The sequence below is a fragment of the Protopterus annectens genome, chromosome 1.part1 (genome assembly GCF_019279795.1).
Source record: "Protopterus annectens isolate FY-2018-M chromosome 1.part1, PAN1.0, whole genome shotgun sequence".
In the NCBI taxonomy this organism is placed as follows: domain Eukaryota; kingdom Metazoa; phylum Chordata; order Ceratodontiformes; family Protopteridae; genus Protopterus; species Protopterus annectens.
Window position 1 is genome coordinate 1,264,544,610 of NC_056726.1, and position 26,212 is coordinate 1,264,570,821.

General features: G+C 37.3%; 1 protein-coding gene across 1 annotated transcript in view; it reads right to left on the minus strand.

The window, feature by feature from the left end:
* The window catches only part of LOC122816112 (myocardin-like), a 573,216-nt gene that overhangs the window by 278,861 nt on the left and 268,143 nt on the right, over positions 1-26,212 (minus strand). The window contains exons 2-3 of the mRNA XM_044088880.1: positions 20,594-20,659; positions 6,349-6,407 (exon numbers count right to left, since the gene is read on the minus strand). Of these exons, the coding sequence (XP_043944815.1) occupies positions 6,349-6,407; positions 20,594-20,659 (125 nt within the window). The remainder of the gene's footprint in view (positions 1-6,348; positions 6,408-20,593; positions 20,660-26,212) is intronic.

Genomic DNA, 26,212 nt, shown 5'->3' on the forward strand with positions numbered 1-26,212 from the left:
ATGGCTGACATCTGTCCAGCTATTCCTATACCCAAGTAAATCCAAGCTTATCCTATTTACTCCCAAACAGCTTACAATTAAAAAAAACCTCTTCCTCAGTTACCTCATCCAACAAAACAAAAACTGAACTTGTCACACATACTAAATTGCTAGGCATCTCTGTAGATGAAAACCTAAAATGTGACATGCACAAAGTATTGCGAAAAAAATTACACCAAAAACTACATTTTGTCTGTATAGAGCCAAACCCTTCCTCTCAGACACCATAAGAAAACACATTGTCTCTTCTCTCCTCTTGCCTGCTCTAATGTATTCTGCACCCATCTTTACCAACATCTAAGTGACATTGCTAAACAAACGAGCAATATTCCGATAAAATAGCAGAATTCACTGACAACATTCCAAATAGAACCCACCACTGTGCCTCCCTAAGGGAATTACAGTGGCTAGAATTCCCACATTATCTTTCCTACTCACAACTTTCACAAATACATATCATTGTGTATAAACCTAATAATTGTCCATCCATCTCCAATCTCATACAAATATATAACCTTTCCAGGCGACAGTGTTCATCGGACAAATACCTGTTACATGTATGCAAACTGAAAAATTCTGCTGACAAATCACTACTCATTTGATAAATAGCTGCTCCACCACAACTGGTGGAGAGCATAACAAATAAAACCAACCCCACACACATCAAAAGAAATGTTTTTGCAGCGGGGGGGGTGACACCTCCAGCACTCTCAAACCACACTTACTAATATATACTAACTTCAGAGATGCACAGCAGGGGTAAAAGAAGAAACTCTTCAAAACAGTGCAAAGTGGTTTTGCACAAACAGTGACCCTGCAGTATATACTTCTTAATGATATAAATTATGAGAAAGTGCAAATTTGACCAATTATTTTCATACAGTTAGTAGCCATTTAGTAGGCTGCAAGCCACTTGTAATGAAACCAGTGCCAACATATTTATTTATTATTTTATTTTATATTTGTTTACCAGGACAGTCTGACTGGATAGTGGTCCTTTTTCAGCGAAGGCCTTGGAAGAAAAGCTCCATGTTTACAACAGAATGATTGTACATATATACAGTATGTTACATAGATACAGGATATAATGGCAGTGAGTAGCACATAGATACAAAGGAATACTTATGTTGTGTTTTTTATAAATCAAATTTACACATAAAGACCAAAAGTTTATATACAGATCAGATAATAACAGAGTAATTTGTCATTCTACATTCAAATGTTCTGTATATACAAGGTTTTGTATGGAGAGATTACACAGAAATATATATTATCAAACATCAGGGAGATGATAATAATAATAATAATAATAATAATAATAATAATAATAATAATAATAATAATAATAATAATAATAATAATAATGATAATAAAGAGTTAATAGACCAGTTAGTGTTTGAGAAGATGTTGCATAGAGACATAGAGGCTAGACATACGGTCAGACTGCTTTCGATGGAGGGTACCACAAAGATATGAGAAAAGAGAAGAACAGAATAGAGGATGTGAATCAGTGAAATAGGGGTTGAGAGGAATAACTAAATGGCCTTATCCAGAGCTGGGGCATGAGCACAACTTTGTGTTCAATAAGTGGGATTTGAGGCTTTTTAAACTGCAAAGAGTTTGTAGTTGACAAAATCTGTAAGCACTGAGTTCCGGCTTTTGGCTACACATGTTGAATAAAGAGAATCTCCAATTGCATTCTTGGCTCCAGTTATGTTTAGTAACAATTTATTATTTGAGTATAAAGTCCGGTTACTAGTGTAGGGAAGTAGAAGATTTTGAAATGCAAGTTTTTTCTCTGGTTGGGAAGAGTATGGGCCATTGTTAATTGGTTGCAGGTTAAGAGCTGAGATAGTTCTAGCCAGTTAAGTTGAGTGCAAGGCAGTGGTGAGACCTAGAGCCAAAGTCTGTTGCAAATTTTTCAGTCTTGTTATAACAGGTATCTGACTTTGTTAGGTCTGTTTTTCTTAGGTTTGTGAGAATCGGTGAGGTATATAGAAGTGCAGAGACCGGATGCATTTTTGCAGTGGTGACCTTAGTGCTATTAATTAGATACTGTCAGTTTTTAAAGTGAGTACCATGTTTTTTGTTTACTTTCTTTACTGTTTGGGCTATGTGAAGGATGAATTTCATGATGTTGTCAATAACAACACCCATAAGTTTAGTGTGGGATACAGGAGAAATGGTAGTATTACTTGAGGATGTAATCTTAAATGATGGGAGGGGATCTATAATGCTAGAGGGCTGAAAAAGCATGGGTTTGGTCTTGTTGGGGTTTAAAATAAGTTGGGCTTCCAATAGACACATTTCTACAGCAGTGAAGGGTTGCTGTGTTAGTTGTTGTAGCTGATGGAGTGATGATGCAGCACTTATTAATGTAGTGTCATCCACGTATTGGACTAGGGAGGCATGCAAGGTAGCAGTGTGTAGATTATTGGTAAAAGTGTGAAAAGGAGGGGACCTAAGATGGGACCTTCTGGAACACCAAGGGTAATGGGTAGTAGAGGAGATATGTTTTGTCACCATCTTACAGCTTGCTGGTGACATGTTAAGTAATCTTTGAACCAAGCAAGTGCAGACTGACCAAGGTTTAGTTCTGAGAGTTGTTGTTGTTGTCTTTCGGCTTTTCCCAGTAAGGGGTCGGCACAGCGGAACTCCGGTCCACTAATGATTGGCAGTAGATTTTTACAAAACGCCGAGGTGCCAGCTCGATGCCCAACCTTCAATGAAGGCATGCCCATTTAGTTCTGAGAGTACTGTTATCAATTTATTATGGGAGACAGTGTCAAATGCTTTTGATAGATCTAGAAAGATGGAGGTTACTATTTTGCCATTGTTCCTATATTCATTAATAATATTGTAAAACTCATTAGTGCAAAAGTAATACTGTGGTATGGCTGAAATCCATGTTGACTTTTGGATAATAACCATAATTTTTGAGTGGATGCCTCTTTCGAAAATTAGAGGCAGAGGTGACAATATTGCTATTGGCCTGTAATTGGACAGTACTAATGACTTCCTCCTTTGTGTGGCAAAATAATGTGGGCTATCTTCTAGATTCTTGGAATTTTTTTTGTTCAGAGATGGAGTGATTTATTAAGATGGATACTGGGTAGGAGAAGACATCAGCTGCCACTTTAATATATTCAGATGGCAGATTATCAGCTGGTAGAGTAATTGGATTGAGTTTTTTCAGAAGTTTTTTATAGTGTTTGTTTGGACAGGTTGTAAATAAAAGGTGTTTCTATCTGTACTTGGTGAGGGAATTTCTGTAAATGTGGTGGTGCCATTATTGTTTGTGATGGCCAATATGGATTTGGTACAATACTTATTAAATTACATAGCTATATAGTCTGTGTTGTTAGTGGTTGTAGGGGTAGGGTTACTAGAGTTTCCAGACTGTAGAATTTTATTAATAGCTGACCTGGGTTGTTCTGATGATTAGCTTGAATATCTTTGTAGTGATTAATCTTGTCCTGTTTGAGTTGTTTTTTTTGTTCTTATTTCTAAGGTATTGATAAGCCTGCTTAGTAATTTGAGTTTTACTTTTTTGCCACTGGTTCCAAGCTAGTCTATTCAGAATGTTCAGGAAAGTGAGGTTGAAGTATTCTGTAACTTCCTCTAGGGGGAGATATTTTTGTGGTGCCCAATTACGAAGTTTAAGGGTGCTTCTTGAAATTTTGAGTGTTAAAGTATCTTTTGTTTCTAATTTCAAGGTACATAGTGAATTTTTCTGGATTTATTTGTTGCCTAAGTACTAAGGTTGGTACATGGTCACTGAGACTATCTGGGAAGCAGCCAGCATGCATAGTCAGAGAAGGTCTGTTTGTTAGTACCCATCAAGGATGGATTCTCTATTTGATTTTTTATCAATTCGAGTGGGTTTTTGAATGATTTGGGTGAAGCCATGGAGGTTTATATGATTTGAAGGGTTCTGTGAGTTACAAATATTCCAATCTATATTAAACTCACCCATAATAATTGTTTCCCAAGGAAGAGGTTTTGAGGATCAGTAAAGGATGTGTTCTAAGCTTTGGATTTGTTTCCAGGAGGTATGTAGGTACCAACTATGTTTAAATATTTTTTGGCGTTAATTTTATGTTTAGTAAAGATCACTTCCATATTATTGAAATCAGGAGTATTTTGTTGTAAGACTTGTAGAATATGGTTGCTTTTAAATAGAATGGCCATTCCCCCTCCTTTTTTTCACCTGTTCTATCAATCCTATGTATGCTGTATTCTGGAGGTAGAATTTCATTATTGTTAATTTCTGATTTTAATCAGGTTTCAGTGAATAGAGCAATGTCAGGAGAGTAGTGGGAGAGCGTGGTGTGAAGTTTTTGGATTTTGTTTAGCTTACTTCTGATGTTTAAGTTTAATAGTAATATGTCAGATCCTTTCTGAGAAAGGTTGAGTATATTTTGGCAGCTATGTTGGGAATTTTGATGGGATAGATTGGTATAGTGGCTAGGATTTGGATGGATATCTCCGCTAAGGGTTAGTTGTGTAGCAAAGTGTGTTATGGTTTTGAAGAATTTTACTATAAATGTGTTAAATTTTAGGGAGCCATATAGTTTTAAACAGTCCATATATTTTTAGAAGCACAAACATGCTAATACCAAAATTGCTATCGGTTCTACCTAGGTTACTCCTGTAAAAATGCTAAAAAAGACAAAAAATAATTTCCACGTACTTTACTTGTATATATAGAATTTGATCTTAGTATATACCACACCTGCTAATTATGCATATATCTTGCAATTTGAAAAGAGGACCTGGTGTCTAAGATAGTACTACAAAAGTAATTTCCTGCTGCATTGTTGTTTTATAGGAAGTACAGTACGGACTTTCCCTAGGCTGCCTCATCACATGTAGCAAGGGTTCGTTTGTTGTTTGTATAAAGGATGTGTTTGGTACAGGCTGCTCTGCTGCAAGGTGGTCAGCACCTGATACTATTGTATCATTACCGCCTCAGGTGCCAGGCAAGAGTGCAAGTAATTTATGGCTGGCAATATAATGTGTGATCCACTAAATGTTGACTGATATAGTGTTTATACTAAATGTGAGATTTCGGTATCTTAGTGCAGCCTTTGAGTTACTATATTTATGCACCAGTAGCTGGGGATGTAAGGATATGAAACCTCTTTGAAAAAACATATTCAGATGTTATAGATCACTTTGATTTTCACTTTTTTAATGTGTGGTTGTTTTGTGATCACATTTTAACAATGGCATCAATACCACCCCCTTTCCCATTTTGTTGATGGGGTCAGTGTGTCACATCAACACAGACCATCATCTAGAGCCGATGTTCACATCTTCAGGTGGCTAACTATATCAAACAGAAATTAATAATATTTCTGTCATAGGTCTGCTGGCTCATGGATGAGTGAATGCTGCTTTACCTCATACTCCTGGGCATTTTTTTCTCATCCTTTACATCTTTTAGAAACCCATGTATTCTTTTTCTCTGCCCTCAATGACAACATATAATTTCTGTTGTGAAAGAGGTAGTTAGAAAGATAAACGAGGAATGAAAAAAACTTGTCTTATATCAAAGGAATAGTTTTCATCAAGGCATGATTAACAAAAACTTCAGCTTTGCCTTTTTCTATCTTTTTTGTACAGATACTTGAAAAGTGTCACCTTCTTTGAGGAATAGTGCAGAGCCATTGGATACCTACAGTATTTAATGTGCAGTAAGAACAGCATGTTACTGATAGAAACTGCTTTAGAAAGCATTTTACTTATATCAGTTAACTTTTAGTCTATGAGTGTGTACAGATGAAAAAGATTTTAGCAAAATATACATCTGTGATAAATGTTAACATACTTAGTGGTGAATGTAGAAACTTACAAAAGAGAGGCACCTGTACCTTACCTGATAAATCATTTGTGTATGTGTCAGGAGTCTCAGCAGTCCAGGCAAGTACCAGGACATGACACCAAAAAGAGGAGAGGTGCATGCCCCCTCCACCAGGTCTATGGACCCTCTCATAATAAATGCCGTTTCTATCCTTTTTGTGCATTATTCTCAGGCATCAGGTAGCCTTTCAAATTCTTCTTTTACTGTTATAAAAAGCATGCTTCTAGTTTTTTTCAGGGAAATAAACTGAAAATATCACATCTTTTTAAACAATGTCTGAAAATATATTTCTTAGAATTTGCTCTATTTAGTAATGAGTATCCACACTACTTAATTAACTATGATAGCTGTATCTGAGATTGCTCAGTAGAAGTTGATTTCTGCTATCTACTTTTTCAAATATTTTTATAATAGGAAAGATGTTTGGAAGGCTCAGCACTTACCCTGCACCGGTCCAGTCCATTAGGTGGTTCTGAGAATGTCGGTTGTGCCTTTTCCAAAGCTGTTGTGAATGAAAGAAAATGAAACATGACAGTGCATTAGTGCACAGATTCCACTGATTATTGCTCTGCTATGTTTCACGCTGCAAATTCTTAAAACATATTGTTACAAAAAAGTTATATCTCATGATTATTCTTCACTAATACATTTTAACTTGTAGTTTCTTCACAAATGAATCAAATAAAATGTTTGTGTTTATGTTAAAAGCAAAACTGAAATAGAGATGCGTGATTATGCAAGAGATATTTTTCATGTAAGTAGTAGACTTATATTTCATGCGCCTTACAACTGCATTCTCTCTATTAGCAAACTATAGTGTACTGTCAGATTATTGAAGGCAAAGTAAGTGCTGAAGGAGTTAAGGGATGTTATATTATGTTATGCTTGATTGTACCAAGTGTCTGCGAAAACCAGATTAATTAACATTATGCTCTGGCCTTCTCAGGCTGGGGGATGAGTCTTTACAATGATGTCTGTGAGATAGTGTGTACTGGTACCAAATGTTAAAACATTGCAGGCCAATAAATCTTAAGCATATGTGATCTATGTTTTGAAAGGCATATTGTCAAGTGTTCACATCAAGTTCTAAGCAAGGATGATGAGAACATAAAATATTTAACATTTTTATTATTTGTTACTTGGCCGAAACCTGCACAGTCTGCAGAGCAGTCCACTACCAACCGCAATTTGCGATTAATGAGAGAAACCAATGGGCAGTCAGAGGCACCACCAACAGCCTACCAGCAGAGGAGAGTGCAAGTTCAATCATTTGAGTGGCATGAGAGACCAAGGGTGGAGCATCAGGTACAGTCTGAAGAGATGACCAATGCACTTGGGGAGGAAGAGTAAACAACGAATCAACAGCCAGAAGGGAGTGTCCTTTCATCTAATGAGGTACCTTCCGTTTACTCTACACCGATGGAAGTGCCATCGTCTTCGGCAACCAGTGATAAGGCAACAACTGCCTCTACAACTACAGCCGTGGTAAGAAGGAAGATTAATATGGAAGGAGGACAACAACAGGTTTTTCCTGTTTTACTCCTACCGTTTTGAGCAGGGAGGAGAAAATCTGTGGCACATGACACTTACAGGGGCCAGAAACGGAAAGAGGCACCAGGTCAGTTACAAACTCACACTCTGAAGAAAATGTGGGGGCATGGGAAAGAGAGTTAATATGGAATATTTCCAAATATGAACTGTCTGCAGCTGAGACTTCTTTATTAAACAGAGGTTTAAATTTTATACCTTCGACTAAAATGGACATTAGTGAATTTCTGTTATGCCTACGTATGTTTACTAGAAATATAACACTGAAACAACAATTTGGAAATGGCAATGAAATAGCAGCCACGGTGGTGCAGTGGTTAGCATTGTCACCTCACAGCAAGAGGTTCTCTAGTTCAATCCTCGGCTGGGGTGCCTTCTGTGCGGAGTCTGCATGTCCTCCCTGTGGTTGCGTGGGTTTCCCCCAGGTGCTCCGATTTTCTCCCACATCCTAAAGACATGCTGTAGATGGATTGGACACTCTAAACTGGCCCTAGGCATGAGTGCGTGCATGCGTGTGTGCGCCTTCTGTGGAAGGTTGGGCACCGGGCTGGCAACTCGTCACCGTAGAACTCCACTGCCAATCATGAGCGGACAGATGATCCGCTGTGGCGACCCCTAACTGGGAAAAAGCTGAAAGAAGAAGAAGAAGAATGAAGTAAGGGATGTTCAGTTTAAGAAAAACAGTCTGTATGTACCAATATTGCCGCATAATATAGAAACCTTTTTAAAAGCTTGTGAAAATTCCATTTATAGCACAGGAAACAATAGTTTTTTAGAAGAAGGAAAGTATAATTTGACTAACAGTGAGCACAAAGCATTGTGCGACTTGCAGACTAATGACAGCATAGTTATAAGACCTGCTGACAAATGGGGACCAGTGGTGATACTGAATGCTGACTTTTACAATACAGCTATGCAAGAAATGTTATTGGATCGAAATGTATATGCTGAAGTACCAACAACAATTGTGTTTGAAATGAGTGAACAGATTGCTAGTACCTTATATGAATGCATGTGTATGGAACTATTAAGTAAAGATCTTTTTAAATTATTTCACTGTTGAAAATCCACTCATACCTCAAATCCATGGCCTCCCTAAGATACACAAAGACCCATATAACCCGAAATTTAGACCTATAGTAGCAGGGGCATGATGGCTAACAGAAGCCATCTCTATATACCTGGATAAGGAATTGAAGACGGCACTCAATGAATATGTATGTCTTGAAAGACACAGAACAGTTTTTAGTGGACCTTTATGGGGCAGTGAAGCAATTGGGAACAGCAGATATGGGGATGCTGGCCACACTAGATGTAGTGTCTTTATTTACAAGTATACCCAATGACCAGGGGATAAGCATGGTGAAATCAGTGTTGACAAGGCAAGGAAAGTTCTCTAATACTAAGACTGACTTTCTCTGTATGTTACTAGAATTGGTATTAGAGCACAACATATTTATGTTCAATGGTATATGCTACAAGCAGTTGTCAGGGGTTGCCATGGGCACAAGTTGTGCCAACACATATGCAAACCTGGTTATGGTTAACTGGGAATATAAACATCTATTAGGTAATCCCAAATAGCCTTTTATAGGTGTTTCGTAGATGACCTTTTTATTTTTTGGAAAGGTGATGGTGAACAATTTAAATCCCTGTATGCATAACTAAAGTGACCAGTGACTTTCTAAAGTTTACGATGAACTGTTCTGAGATGAGTTTAGACTTCCTGGACGTTACTATATACAGAGAAAATGACTAATGGTCTATGAAATTACATAGGAAACAATGTTACAGACCATCTTTTCTACACAGAAACAGTATGCATAATCCTATCTTATGTTGTCAAGAGGAAGTGTATAGAAATGAGTTAACTAAGCTAAGAACAGGTTTCATTAATAGGGGGTATAGTGAACATGAAACTGATAAGGTGTACCATAATGTACACAAAGAAAGAAAAGGTAAAGCTAAGCCCTACTACTCTGAAGGAGTAGGTAGTGACATGTTAGGTAATAGGAATAGTGCATTGCATACATTCCGATGGTTTTACCATATACAAGGGATGTGAAAAAGTTTGAAACCATCATACAACAAAATTGACATATGTTGTTAGTAGATGAGGACACTACCAACATAGTGGGTGGACAACCACATTTTGCATTTAGAAATAAGAAAAATCTGAAACAGCAGCTTTGCTATCCAAGGATATCTGCTCTGATGGATAACACAGTGAGTGGTACCCTTAGATGTGGAAAATGTACAGAGTGCATTTATATAGATGAATCAAGGTTTTTTAAGCACCCTGAAACAGGGCATCTATGGGAGTTAAGGAATTCTGCTGATTGCAATACTAAGAATGTAGTGTATGTAGCTCACTGCACAACATGTTTCCATTTCTATGTTGGCAAAACTGTAACCTTAGGGAACGGATAAGGGATCACCTTTACTGCACTAGAAAAGGGCAACTGTATAGTGCTTTGGCTAAGCATACATTGGATAAGGAGGATGACCATATATTTCTGTTCCACGTTTTACACATCCAGAATGTCAGCAACAGGGATGGGGGGCAGTCGATACTACTGAAAATATGGAAGTAAAATGGATTTTGCATTTAGGAGCACACAGAGGTTTGGGTTTGAACGATAGTGTTCCATTGAAGCCAGTTCTAAAATCTAGAAGGTCAAAATAAAATAAAAAATAATAACACCATTTTAATAAGAGAAGATCACATAAACACATGCAGGGCTTTGGGTCAATATGACAGTATTTCTTGAGCTGTTTTTAGCATATATATCATTAAAGACAAGTATTTGTTGAGATGTATGTATTAAAGCATATGTATTTACTAGGTGGGCAACATGTGCATTTATTAGGCAGAATATATGTTTTCATTAAGCTGTTGAGTGTGTACTGCTTATAATTTTATATATATTTTTATGTTTATTTATGCACATAAGTAATTACTAAATGGGAAACATGAGTATATGTATTCATTGACTTTTCATCTATTTTATTTATATTTATCCACGTCCTTGTCTTTATATTTTATGTTTGTGGTTTTTAAACAGAATTTTTCCGACTTCAGCAATTAACTAAGGGCAAAACGTAATTAACTGATTGCTGAGTGTTGAATTAATTTTGAGTGGTAGGATTGGTTGTTCTAGTAATGAATTAAAGTATTTAAGTGATGTTGCTGTTTGAATGAACTGTCTGATGAAGCAATGGCTACCTTCCTACTGGGCACCTATGTTTCAACTATTTTTGTGATGTTTGTTTTGATATTGTAAAAGTGCATTCTAATTTGTGATAACATGTGTATCTAAAATCTACTTGTACTGTATTTTCTGTGGAGCTTTTCTCCCCAGGCCTCCACTGAAAACAGGCCTCTGGCCAGTCAGACATTCCAGGTCAACAAAATGTAATAAATACATAAAAAAATAAATCAGACTGGCCTTGGAGATGTACAACGCTCAGAAAATGGACGGCTTAACCTTTCCACAGAGAACTTAAAAATCCATCTGGAGTTAAAGAGACTTGAGCTAGAGGCCAAGCATTTGGAAATAAAAGCAGCAGAAAGACTGAGACATCTTGAGGCCGAGGAAAATGAGAAACTGTGATGTCTTCAGGCTGAGGAGAATGAGAGGCAGAGGCAACATGAAAAACAGATGCTAACTTATTGCCAGTCATGGAGGCAATAGGGAAGGTAGTAACTGAACTCCAGAAGCAACACAGGTCAGTAAATTTATTTCACAATTTACAGAAATGGATAATTTTGATAGTTTCATTCATATGTTTGAGAGGGTATGTAAACAGTATAATGTTGATCAAGGGCTCTGGGTACAGTTCCTGACCCCCTTATGCCATGGTAAAGCTATAACTGTTCTTTCCAAACTATCTGATACTGAATGTTTGAATTATAATGTTGTAAAGAACTGTTTTCTACAATAAGCCACTTGTCCAGATACACATCCAGGACCAAGAGTTAAATGTTTTAAATGCAACCAGTTTAAATGCAAACATGTTTTATATGCATGTAGCATATAGATGTCCATGGTGACAAGGTGGGAACAAATAGTGGGAGAGCCAGTAAGTAAGAAAGACAAAATTCCAATAGTAAATTGTCTTTAGACAACAAGGGTACCAAACTACCACTAGAGGTTATATCATATCTTAGTGAATGGGAAAGAGGCCATAGCTAAGAGAGACACAGCATCTGACCTAACCATTGTGAAGCCTGCAATGGTTACAGAGGAGCACTACTTGCTTGGGCAGTCTTCTCCAGTCAAAGCTTTAGGAGGGATCCCATTCCAAATACCTTTGGCTAGGGCTCACTTTGATTGGGAGGATGGAAAAGGAAGGCAGCAAGTAGGGGTGTTTGAGAATATCCCTGCAGATGTCCTGATAGGGAATGACTTTGATAATGCAGTACCATGCATTCATGCAGTTACATGCAGTCAGGCCTAGCAACAAGCATGTGGGTCTGGTAGCCTGGGGGAGACACAGACAGACCGGACACTGGCAGCCAGGACTGGTGAGGTGGTTACTTCAGGGAGGGAGCTGCTCTGTAGCAGTGAGACTGAAGGTGAGACACAGCTGCTTGTGGGTACTGATGTTCCCTTGGATAGAGTGACTGCAAGGACAATGGTGAGTAGTAGTAGTACCCAGGCAGACAATGAGGCATCGCTGTAAGAGGATACCAGATTTTCTGTGGAAGGGAAGCTGGGAAGGGTTACAAAGAGAGAGTTGAGACAGGCTTAGCTCTCAGACCCTACATTACAAGGCCTGAGGGAGGTAGCCCTGATTCTCAAGGGAAGGGGGAATCTGTATACTGGGACAAAGGGTTACTGTATCAAGAGTGGACCCCTGAGGGAAGGCTAGAGAGTGAGAGAATACAGCAGTTGGTAGTGCCCAGAGCCTATTATCTGGCACTTCTAGCCATAGCCCATAATATTCCCTTTGCAGGTCATATGGGCATAAAACATACAAAGAGACATATTATGCAGAACTTTTATTGGCCTGGGATTTCCAGAGATATAACAGGGTACTGCAGGACCTATGAGCAGTGCCAAAAGGTAGGCAAGGAAGGGGACAAGGTGAAAACTCCTCTGATGCCTTTGCCTGTGATTGAAGAGCCATTTCAGAGGGTAGCTATGGATATTGTGGGGCCTCTGTGTACCCCAAGTTCCACAGGGAAAAGTATATCCTAGTGGTAGTAGATTATGCTACCAGATACACTGAGGCAGTGGCTTTGTCCTCCATTGAGGTAGAAAAGGTGGCAAATACTTTTCAGCAAGGTAGGTTTCCCAAAAGAAATACTGACTGACAGAGGTGTCAATTTCATGTCAAACCTGCCAGCTTGTCTGTGGAAGTACTGTGGGGTGAAGCACCTAAAGACCACCCCGTACCATCCTCAGACTAATGGTCTTGTTGAAAGGTTAAACTCTACACTCAAGTTCATGCTATGGGCATTTGCAGACCAGTTTAAGAGGGAGTGCGGCAAATATTTTCCCCACCTCTTTGCTTACAGAGAGGTGCCCCAGGAATCCACATATTTTTTACCCACTGAGTTGCTATATGGGTATAGGGTGAGGGGACGTCTGGATTTGATTCGAGATGAGTGGGAGGGTGAGTGTGAATCCCGCAAAGAGTCTGTTGTGGTGTATATCCTAAACCTCAGGACAAAGCTCAGGGAACTCATGGGCTTGGCCTAGGAGAACCTGGCAGAAGCTCAACAGCAGAAAACAGTCTGGTATGACGGGAATGCTTAGGTTCATAGGTTCATAGGTTCATACTAGGCTATCTGCCCAAGGGCATTTATAAGCCTAGCCCAGCCTTATAATGGCTTTGCATACACCTTTGGATTTTGAATAAAACTATGCCTATCATTTTTTTTGCTGTGCCTCTGTCAAGCAGCTGATGTTGAAGTAATCTGGGGTATATTATATCAAATCTCCCATCCATTGGTCAAGATTCCTCTTGAACAAGACCAGAGAGGTGCTCTGCCTAAGCTAGAGAATATGCTGTAGGGCAGCAGGTAATGGTTCTCATTTCTGTCAATCACAACAAGTTGCAGGCAGCTTGGAATCGACCCTACAAGGTGGTAAGGAAGGTCAGTGATGTTAACTACATGGTAGAACTTCTAGGCAGGAGGCAGGGGCACAATTGTACCATATTAACCTATCTACCACACGAGGAGTCGTTTCCGGCCCAGAAATTCTAGTTTATTGGCTGATTGGGCAGTTTTTTCATCTCTTTCAACTTTCTGGTTTAAGAGCCCACATTTACACTTGTTTTCCATTTTTCCTGTAACTTGTCTAGTCCAGATACAGATTTGCTGTATCCAGGACTGTTTGTAAGCTTCTGAGCCCCCCAATCCTTTTTGTGTCGGAGGGATGCCTTCTAACTTGTCAGTGGGAGTAGTAAGCACTAGGTAGCCTATCTACAACAAGAGGAGTGGTTTCTGTCCAGAAATTGTAGTTTATTGGCCATGTGGGCAGTTTTTCCATCTCTTTCAACTTTCTGGTCTAAAAGCCCACATTTGCACTTTCCTGCCTTTCCTGTAACTAGTCTAGTCCAGATACAGATTTGCTGTATGCAGGACTGTATGTAAGCTTCTGAGCCCCCCAAGCCTTTCTGTTTTGGAGGGAAGCCTTCTAGTTTATCAGTGGGTGTGGTAAGTAGTAGGTAGCCTATCTACCACAAGAGGATTGGTTTTTGGCTCAGAAATTGTAGTTTATTGGCTGTTTGGACAGTTTTTCCATCTCTTTCAACTTTCTGGTTTCAAAGCCCACATTTGCCTTGTTTCCTGCCTTTCCTGTAACTAGTTTAGTTCAGATACAGATTTGCTGTATCCAGGACTGTTTGTAAGCTTCTGAGCAGTGCCAAAGTCTGCTCTTCAAATTTTCTCTTAGATCTGCTCGTTCTCTCCTCTCCTGCACTTTTACTAGCTTTTTAGTCTAGCACTTTTACCAGACTTGTTGTAGCAATTATTGAAGCACACAAAAGTGCTACCAGCACTAAATGTTCTACAAGGAAACAGCTCCAGTACTTATTATTAATGGCCACCTCTCCAGGCATGTCTAAAGGTCAGTTCCCTGTGCTTTCTCCTATTAATCTGGTGAACTTGGGAGTCCTGAGGCAATTTAGCAACTGCCTCATGTACACCGACAACCCTCTCCTCTTACTTCCCAACACACAGACTTACGAGAGATGCACTTATATATCCAAATTGGAAGCCAAGCACTCTCCAGTCAAGACCAGAATAGCTGGTCAAGAGGAGAAGGTCAACACTTGCACCACACCACATGGAACATGCAGCCCTCCAGAACATACATCAGCACTGCCTTCACATAAAAACACAAAGCACACACCCACCTTTGCAGAGGCTCTCAATAAAACTACCCAAACAGCAGAGACCTCCAAGGCAGAAATGCACTCAACCACCACAACACAACACTAATTATGAGACACATAACTCTCCTAAACAGTGTGGCACTCAACCAAAGCTCCTAAGGCAAAACAGAATGCCCAACCCACTAGTCATAGGAGACTCGATAGTGAGGCACTTTATTGACGTCAAAGTAAGAAAAGATGAATTAAACCAGATTAGAACTGGTTTGTTTAGGAAACATGTTAGAAAAAACATGTTCCTACATAACACCAGTATGCACCCGAACCATACCTAGGTCAACATCATCAAAGGCCAAGTATACAGGATTATGAGACTGTTTAATGATGAAGATGAGCTACAGATAGCCCTGGAACAACTTAAATCTGAGTTTTTAAACAGGGGCTATGATGCTAGAAGTATAGATAGGTGCATTCTAGATGGTTGGAGCAATAGGGCGAGTAGATGTAGACCCTATTATGATACGCACACTACAACTCGAGCAAGCGGGCAAATCAATGATCGTGATGAGGTAAGGCATATACATACAGACACAGACAACACACTTAGGATGCCACTCACTTTTGCAAGCAACTTAAGTGTAGTATGTGATGTAGTAACCAAAAAATTGGGGTATTCTATCCACGATTGATAACCTACAGAGTATAATTGGTACTAAGCCAAGTTTCACTTTTAGGAACAATAGAACATTGAGAAATTAATTATGTTATAGTAATGCCGCAACCGATACTGTCAGTAGATCAGATAGATTGGGCACATACATGTGTACAAATTGTGGAGCATGTAAACACATACACAATGGCAGGACTTTTACACATCCCTCGAACAAATTCAGTCATAGCAGTAATCTCTACACTGATTGTTCCACATCAAACGTGGTCTACTTCGCCTACTGTGTAGTATGCTACAGCTTCTACATAGGTAAGACCAATAGATGCCTGAAGGACAGGATCCTGGAACATTATAGGGATATTAGGAACTGTAAGGAGAATAGTGCGATTGCTATGCACAACATGAATACAGGACCTGAACATATTTTTAAATTTCTAGTTTTACAAATATTGTCTGAGAAATTAAGGTGGGGTAATTTATCTAATGACACAGAAGCTGCTGAGCAGAGATGGATTATTAGATTTAATGCAGACAAGCTCCCAGGGTTGAATCAAATGGTGTCACTTAAACCTTTTTTAAAAGATCGACCTTTGAAACATTGATTCTCTTGAATTTTTAGATTTTTAATATGTTACAATACATTTTTTATATATTTTATACATTGTATTTTAGATTGTCTGATTATTTATTTATATATATATATATATATATATATATATATATATATATATATATATTAGCATTTTATATTTCACATAAAATTTTTAATGTATGTATCGATATAAGCTGGATGCATTGGTATTGTATATTTATGTATATTTTATATATATATATATATATATATATATATATATATATATATATGGATATATAGTGTTATCGCTAGGATTATCAGGTTTTTATTATATATAGTTATACACCATACAAGGTTATACACATTTCTTATTTATCTTAGCTATAATTTCTTTAATGTATGGTCTCTTTAATTGCATAACTGTGCTAATATGTAATGATGCATTAATTGTTATGTCCTTAATGGGTACAACTGACATTTTGAAACATCATGTGACATGACACGTTCTTTTCACGTGTACTACATGGCATTTCTCATGTGTAATATGCAGCATCTCTTATGTGTACTACATGGCATTTCTCATATGTACTGCACAGTATTTCTCATGTGTACATGGCATTTCTCATATGTACTACACGGCATTTCTCATGTGTACAGCATTCTTCATGTGTACTACACAGTATTTGTCATATGTACCACACAGCATTTTTCATGTGTGCAGTATTTCTTATGCGTATTACACAGTATTTCCCATGTGTACTACACAGTATTTTTCATGTGTACTACATGGCATTTCTCATGTGTACTACTTGGCATTTCTCATGTATACTACATGGCATTTCTCATGTATACTATGTGGCATTTTGCATGTGTACAAAACACAACTGGAGGAAAAAGTGCCTTTAATAAAACTAGTAACCCAAATGATGAAAGCACCAGAGAGGTCATAAATAAATAATTATATACGCCAATGCTCAGTGGATCAGACAACACTATTTATTCAAATATAAATGCTCAACAGTTTCACCACATTTTCCTCCAAGAAAAAACAGGACTTCATCAGATAACAATTCACCCTTAAGTATCTTTGCATTTATATCCTTCCACCATCATTAAAACCATCTTTATTAATTAATAAACTACCAATTATTCAATGTATTACAAAATTAAAAATTAATATAAAAACACACATATCCTTAAAAACTTGACAGTCAAATATCTACAAATAAGATTTTTTAAAAATATCTTAAATTAAATACTCATATGTTCCTATAATTAACATTCCCTTAAAATTAAAAAACCTACATATATAATGAGATAATGGACTAGTGGAGTACAAAATATATTGTTTATATAAAAGACTTTGCTGCTATCCAGTGGCTAAAAATATGCTTAGACATAATTCCTTTATACAAGAATAAACCACACATAGACCATTTAAAACCCCAAATGGTTTACATAAACCTTAAAACCAAATTTTAAAATGTTATAAAATTAAAATAAAAATACAAATAAAATGGGTATTTGAGCTTAGCTGCCCTTACTTCAACACTGGGGCTAAATAAATATTTTCATTTAACCCTGGGAATTTATTCACCTCTAAAACCAATTGCCAAAATAGCTCTCTATATTATATTTTAGTTTCCCAGGTCCAACCCTAGGGTCTTGTTCTACCATTTTCAATAAAAAAACAAAACAAAACATTTTGATGAAGTACAGGTTAAACTGTGTTTGTCTAAAGCATTTTTTTAATGTCTTTATTTTTAATTTCATTCAGGTGTTCATAAATCATACTCTTCAGCTTTCTTATGGTTTTCCTTATATAAAATGCAATTCTCATGTGTACTACATGGCATTGTGTACAGCATTTCTCATGTGTGCTACACAGCATTTCTCATTTGTACTACCCAGCATTTCTCATGTGTACAGCATTTTTTATGTGTATGACACAGTATTTCTCATGTGTACTACACTGTATTTCTCATGTGTATTACATGGCATTTCTCATGTGTACTACATGGCATTTACTACATGGCATTTCTCCTGTGAACTACACAGCATTTCTCATGTCTACTAAACAGTATTTCTCATATTAACTACATGGCATTTCTCATGTGAACCACACAGCATTTCTCGTGTGTACAGCATTTCTCATGTAAGACGTTGTCCTGTTCGATTCTCAGCTAGACCGTCTTCTGTGTGGAGACATGCATGAATGGACGTACCTTCTTTGAAGGTTGTGCGTCAGAGCTGGCAACTCGGCACATAAAAATCTACTGCCAATCATTAGCGGACCGGAGTTCCACTGTGGTGACCCCTAACTGGGAAAAGCCAAAAGACACAACAACTACACAGTATTTCCCATATGTACTACACAGTATTTCTCATGTGCACTACATGGCATTTCTCATGTATACTACACTGCATTTCTCATGTCTACTACACAGTATTTCTCATGTGAACTACATGGCATTTCTCATGTGAACTACACAGCATTTCTCATGTGAACTACACAGCATTTTTCATGTATACTGCACAGTATTTCTCATATGTACTACACTGCATTTCACATGTGTACAACATGGCATTTCTGATGTGTACTACACAGTATTTGCACAGTAAGGAACTCAGACTGGAGTTTCAAAGATTTTGGAGTTTATAATGAAATGGAATGCGAGCCATGTTACTAAAGTATAAAAATTCAAAAATTCATTTACTGTTTCTGTTCACTGACTTAAGACCCTGCAACCACATTGTTGGAAGAATATGGTCTGAGCATGCAACTAACCAGGACTTACGCAGTATTAAACATCTGGCTAAGTTGCATATCCCAGGTTTTTACCGGTTAAATCAGACTCAGTAACTAATCATGGTAGACTCATGATATAATAAGGCACAGCTGTGAATGTTTAGATGTATGGGTTGAAGCTTAATGGCTGCATCACATTCCAAATAAAATATAGGGCATTTTAAAACAAGCTGACACCTGACTTACAGATCTTTGAGGTAGATGGAGTGTTAACAATGCAGCTATTTCTCCATCCATTTCACATTCTGAATCAAACCTGCCAACATGCTCATTCCTATTTTAGAAACATTGTGGAATCATTTGAACATCCAAGAACAGAGTGTGAGAGCAGTGACAGCAGCAAACACAATACTTGGGTTGATTATCAGGAGGATCAACTTCAGAAGCAAAGGGGAAATGTCTCTACTTTAAAAGACCTTTATCAGACAATACTTTGAGTACTGAATGCAGTTTTGGTGGCCATATAAGGAAATGGCATCAGAAAGTTGGGAGTAATCCAAAGGAAAACTACTAGAAAGATCCAAGGGACAGGGTCGAAAATATGACCAAATTCTAGAGAAATTCTTCTATTATATCCCCAGAAATCTAAATTGCAACCTTTCTCTAGGATATCAAGTTCTATAAAAAATCTAAAGATCTCTCTGTGTCTGGATAGTTCTGATAGTCTTTATGTCTTATTATTACTTGACCAATACTTGTTAAACATCATTGTGTGTACTTATCTGAAACAATTTAAATTATTGTAATAATTTAATTTTTTTATTTTTTGTTTTATCTTTTTCTCCTTTTCCGCCTCTCCACTGAAAATTATATCCATGGACTACTAGCCCGTCACAAATGTAAAATAAAATAAAAATAAAATAAATAAAATAAAATACAGCTGTTGTCACCTGCGATCGGAAGAGAGGCAGGTGGAACATGATACTGGTGTACACAATGTTGTCAGGGAGCTGTAAGGGGGTCGTCCTGAACAGGAAGGACAGAAGGACAAGGGAAACACAGGTCGAAGATTGTAGAGAATAACTATTTCCTGGACCTTAAAAATTATTTTTTTAAAGAGAAGGTTGTGGAGCAAAGGAATGAACTACTGGGCTGGGTGGGTGACAAGGAATCCATAAAGACATTAAGAAAGGCATGAGGTAAGTAAAAAAAAAAAAAAAAAAAAAAAAAGGTAAAAGAAAAGGCAGGAATGGAAGGGAGGTAGAATGTTAAATGCACTTAATAGGGCAGACAAGAATATAATGCATCATAATAGTGCAGCTTTGGTGTATTAAATAAATGGTTAGCCAAGCATAAGCAGATCCAACACCTGCAAGTAAAACTGAGCAACTATTTTCTCAGTCTTCTTCATAATGTGAAAAGATGTATTTGGAAGCTCTCAGTAGCAGCAGAAACTAGATATACTTAGTTTTGCAGCTGGTGGCCAGTGTACATCAGGCATCTTAGTAGTGTAAAAGACTGAATCCGTCCCTGACATTGTACAATTGCCCTTTAAGAATTGTAAGTTTAGTATTTGTATTTTATCCCAGTACAGTCCTCTTGCTGCATACTTGTCAGTTGGTCTTCGGATGGGATATGTTGGACAGTAGCTAATGGACGTGAAAAATCATGCCTGTGTAGCAGTAATGTAGTATATACACAGAATACTGTGTGTAGTATGTTTAGCGAAATGTATACATTTGTATTGGGCAGTTACTTTTTAGTAGTATAGCTTGGCTAGTATTGAAAGATGTCACTTACCAGGCATGATCGCATTCTCTGCACGCTGCTCCTGAGTTCGACGATTCTGCATTCTTAACTGGAGCACTAAAAGATGAAAAAAAATTATTATTTTTCAGAGTTCTACCCGATGCATCTCTGTTATTTTGCATCACACTCCCATAGAACAGACTGTCTATTTGCATTCCCTTTTTTGAAAACAGAAATGTGTTCAATTCAACTATTATGTGCATTTTTTTAGTTTAACCTAGATAGACTTGTCCTAAGGGCACATTTTCAGCCATGACCTTTTTACAAAAATGAAAGCAGTAACTTACGTAAAAGGTATATTGTAAAGGTAGTAAACGGAATAGTCTAATCAAAATACAATGACAATTTATAGGTTCATAGGTTAGTACTAAGCTAACTGTCCTTGCGAGCCATTTTAAGCCTAGTCAGTTATCCCTTGTGAGACTCAAAGTCTGCACCTTGTGTTTGTAAGGCAAACACCTTAATCATTAGGCCACCCTCCCGTCCCAACTTTAGAACAGAGTAGTGCATATTTCTGTAGATAAACAGACCTACCCTAGAAGAGGATTTCAGTTGATGCAGAAAATATTCATCCTGCTAGTTGCATACAAATGATTTATGAAGCTGATTGACAAGAGGAGTGTTGGAATTTGTGAAGAGTGGTCAGAAATAATAGTTTAGGCCCCCCACTAGGGTAATGCTTTTGTGAAACATTCAGGTGACTAGCGTGAGGTGGGAAAATATTATGACTGAAGAAATCGAGTCAAACCTTAATTTTTAAGGAAGGAATCTAGTGGAGTATAAAGTTTAAGAATTTTATATGTCAGTACAAAGGAAGATAATCAGGATGATAGCCTGCATGACAAAACTTTTGCTTTGGTGATGGAGGTGCAATGGCATTGAAAGTTGGGTGAATTATTTATAAAGCTAAAGACAGTCTTTAGCAGAGTTTAAAATCTGTTAAGATCCTGTAGCCACAAGTGGGACACTGTTTTCAAGTCCTGGCATAAGTACCCCTTTTGAGATAAGTTCCTTGTTTCAGGTGGCATCATGTGAGAAATTCTATGATAAATAAGGCAGGATGGTCTTTAGTTTAGCAGAGATGTGAAGAGAAGTTAAGATATGAACTAAGATGTAAACACTGGTAAAATTCAGATCAAGATGGAAGCAATATGTTACTTGTTCTAGCAGGTGATTTAATAAATCAGCACAAATAGTACATATGATATCATCACATCTGAGTTAGGGGATGCTGACATTCCATATTAAATCATGCTGAGAGACAGGAGTATAGCTTGAACTATTTATCCTTTTAATGTATTGGAATTTCTGGTACCGACAGTCCCAGTTAACTCAGTTGTTTCTGGTCTGACATATTAATAGCTTTCTCAAGTTTGTTGTCATCATTTTTATGTCTTTTATAATTTATCAAACTAATAGTCTTCTGTTGCATTTTGGGTTTTATTATATCTTATGCAGAGCAGTCTGAAACCAAGTTATTTCTCCATGTAGAACTTAAGCAATATTTGGTAAAGTGGCAAAATTATTTTTTCTTTAACACTTACAGACATGGAACACTTTTAAATGTTTCCTGATGAAATACATTTGAATCGGGTTCAAAGAGACATAATGGCAGTAATATTGAAAGCACTGACATTTGTTTAATTGTTTATATTAATTAATTAATTAATTAATTAATTAATTAATTAATTAACTAACTTTTAACAGCCAGGTAAATGAAGGGGTCTAAGGACCATTTCCAGCTATAACTCTGGCAATTATAAGCAATTAATAAACAAGCAACCAGAAGTACATTTGAGGACACTAATAATAATATATTTGGTAAAAACCAAGAAGAAAATCTTTACACAAGAAAATAGTTGCAGAGTATAGTGTCTGCACACTGCAGACATTCTAACCCTCAGCCATCAAGTTCCACTTTTATTATCCCCTGAGACAGAGAAGTGAGTGGCTGCACTCACTAAAGCCAATAATACGGCCATAATGGGCCCCTATAACATCTTAGAATGCATCCTGTATAGTCTAAACTACACTTATCAGAACCCCTGGAGTCATTATTTAACTATAGTCTTAAAACAGGTTTTGTGCCATGTGAATGGAGGACTGCGATGGTCATCCCCCTTCATAAGGGAGATCGTTCAACAGATCCTAGAAACTACAGATCCATTAGTGAGATTAGTCTTATTTACAAAGCCATGGAAAGAATTATCATGGAAATTATCAACAAGGAAATAGGAGACCTCCAGACACTGGATCCATCCCAGTTTTACTTTGTCAAAGGAAGGTCATGATTACTGAATCTGGTGGACCTCTTTGAAAAGGTCACCAAGGCAATGGTTGAGGGGAAAACTGTGCATACTACCTTCCTAGATCTGAAAGAATACCCCACTTGGGCATTGTCAATAAACTTACAGAACCAGGTATAATCTCCTTTGTAGCACAGTGGATAGCTAGCTGGTTTACTGCTAGGACCCAGAAGATTAGAACTGATGAAGCCACATCCACAAAGAGGCTGGTCACCAGTGGAGTACCCCCATGGCTGTGATAGGCCCACTCCTCTCTGTTATCTACTTCTCAGTTCAAAGCTAACATCATAGCCCTATGGCTAACCAAGTCTGCAGATAATTGCAAATTGGAAGCAGTCATTGAATTCCCCCAAGATAAGAACACTCTTCAGGAAGGTCTAATACAGATAAACTCTTGGTGCCAAAGCCATGGCTTAAAACACAATACCAAGAACTACACTACAGTACTTATTGGGAAGTCTGCCATGCTGGGTAACTATGTCATCAATAAAACACCCTTAAAAGTTGATTCACTAGTAACCTCAGCATTTCTTCTTTAAAATTTGTTTTGTATTAAATAAGTACTCCTAAAGAAATTCACTTTCAGCATGCATGTGCTTACATTTTCCTCAGTTTAATGCTTTTTCAGCTGACTCTTGCTGCGTTGGCTTGGGCCAGTACCTTTAACTATTACCAAAGGTGGTATTTTCTTTTGTTCCTTGATGAAATATATCACACCAGCTAGTATTTATTTTATATGGTGGCTAGTAAAGTTTTAAAGTGCAAATGAGTGTAAATGTATGTCACTTATGTATGCAAGTATTACTTTATTTGTAATAGTTATCTTCCTTGCAGTACTAACCTCAGACCTCATAAGTTTGTCTTCTATCTTTACTTCTCCCAGGAAGGTGTTCAAAATTTTAATGATTCAAGCTCTGAGCACCAAGCAAAGGAAAAGCATGTTTTACTCTCTGTACTTTACTCCTTAGAAGTATACTTTGAGAATAACCAAAACTTAACATTATTTTAACTCTTTTAACAAATGTTTTATGGAAAGGTTCATAGATTGATAGGTGAATACTCTACAGACTGTTACAAGACTAGCCAACATTCCTCTCAACCTCTTAAAGCAAGAACTTTAGACAAAGCCATAAATACAAGTGGAACAAATGCCCAAAAATAGGGAAATAGGGACAATTTTTAAATATTGCTCTTACAGACTTAGAAAGGTGATGGAATAACAAGTTTTGCATTAGCATGAATTTTCTGAATCCTATGAAGTTTGAAACTCAAATGTCTGTCATTATTTTTTAACTTCAATCTTTAATAATTTGCCACTAATTTGCCAGAAAACTACAATTTTATGAAAAATGGACCAACAATGCGATGCAAAAATCTGGACATTCTGCAAAAAATCTGTACAGTTGCTAGCCAATAACCAGAGGTGAGAATCAAACCCCATATCTTGTGTTTGCAAAGTAAATCCTTCGCCATTATGCCAACTCCGTCCCTGCCCTGAAAGATTTAATTTTCCTCCTTTGACAGATCCTTGGTAGTTTACCTTTAAAATATATATGGCATTTTCTTGCTCACTTACATTAAGATGTATGCTCTGTACCAATGCATATATAACATGGATTAGCAATGTGCTTTTGCAAACTCTCTGATTTGCAAACCTTGCATAATCTATTTGCTGATTTCACTGCTAAAGGTGCATTTAGGTTCATAGGTATTTACTAGGCGAATGACCACAAGGGCCTTTTTAAGCCTAGCCATGGATCCCACATCTCTGACAACTTTTGATACCCTTGATAAGTGCAACAGGGATTTGAGAAATTAAACGTTTATAAGCAGGGAACAGGGAGACTAATCATTTACAGGCTGCTTGTGTACATTTGAGACATAGGTGCCAAGTCAGGGATAGATTTCCTGTTTCCCATCCAATTGTCCAAGTTACACTTGAATTGGGTTGCATTTCATTGTAAAATTTAATATTTTTTCTTATAATAACCTTCTTTGTATGCATTCACTTATTCCACATACAGTCATGTCTGAAGCATTCGCTGCTGTAAACTCAATCTCTTTCAACAACTGTAGTATTTTTTTTTCTCAACTCATCCAGAGAGTCATAAGAGTTCCTGTAGGAGACACAATTATTTTCTGTTTCAAAATTATTTAATCTAATTTTCAATGACTAGAATAAAATAAAATTAAATAAAATGGTCTTTCATTTGAAAAGCAAAGTGCCCACTTTTATTTATTTTGTTTCTTCTTCCTCATACTGAGGTTAATGCTGAAATTCTTTAAACATTTTGTAAACTGTTGCTGGATGAAATGTGTTATTAATTAAAATAAACCACTTTTACAGGAAATGTAGGCTTCAAAAGGTCATCATCAGTATCTAACATAGCAGGCATGTTTCAGCAGCTGAGAAAATTCTGAAAGTATGTTAAGTAGAGTAGCCAAAGCAATTGTAGACGATGGCTTAGAACCATATTGGGATGGATAGAAATTACATGCACTCCATACCACTTTAAAACATAATGTACCAATTAGAATTAATCATTTAATGCCCAGAATAATTCAGACATTTGCACATGTCTAGCTCTACCCTCCTTCCTTTCAGTAAAATCAAACAGACAATGACTCTGACTTGCTTATGTGTGTTGGGGAGTTGGAATCAGTGCTGGAACAAATCTAGCAGTGAGCAAAGTAGAGTATGACCAAAAGAAGGGAAGAAACTTCTGAAGCTGTCACTAGCCATCCATTATCACCACAGTGAATAATAATAATAAAAAAATCAGCTTACTGACCAGTTTGTTAACTTAGTCAATCGAGCAGTTTTCTGGGAGCTCCAGCTACTCTATTCTAAATGAATACCAGATATGAATAACTGCTTTTAGTGCTACTGTTTTGTATATTAATTTATGTTTGGCAACTAGATAATAACCACTTGACACAAAAATCTATTTTTTAGGGAGGAAGGGAATTAGCCAAATACAGTGGCCGAGAACCCTTTTCAGACATTATTTATTACATTTTGATAACCAGGTGAGTGGACAGACCCTTTTCAGCCACAACCTGGACCTATACTTCTCAACCTCTAAGCATTAAAAATCATAGTACTGACCCTTAAAAAATCATAGCAGAGGGTCAGAAAGAGGAGCACTTTCTTATTTTTCATAATACAATTTTTTTCCTGTTCCAAACCCTATATAGTAAGTGAAAGGGGATCATTGTATAGCCTTCGTTTTAAGTATATCCCAATCATTTAAAAGTCCAGGTTCCTCAAAGTTCCTCAATGTTCCACATTGTCACACATTTC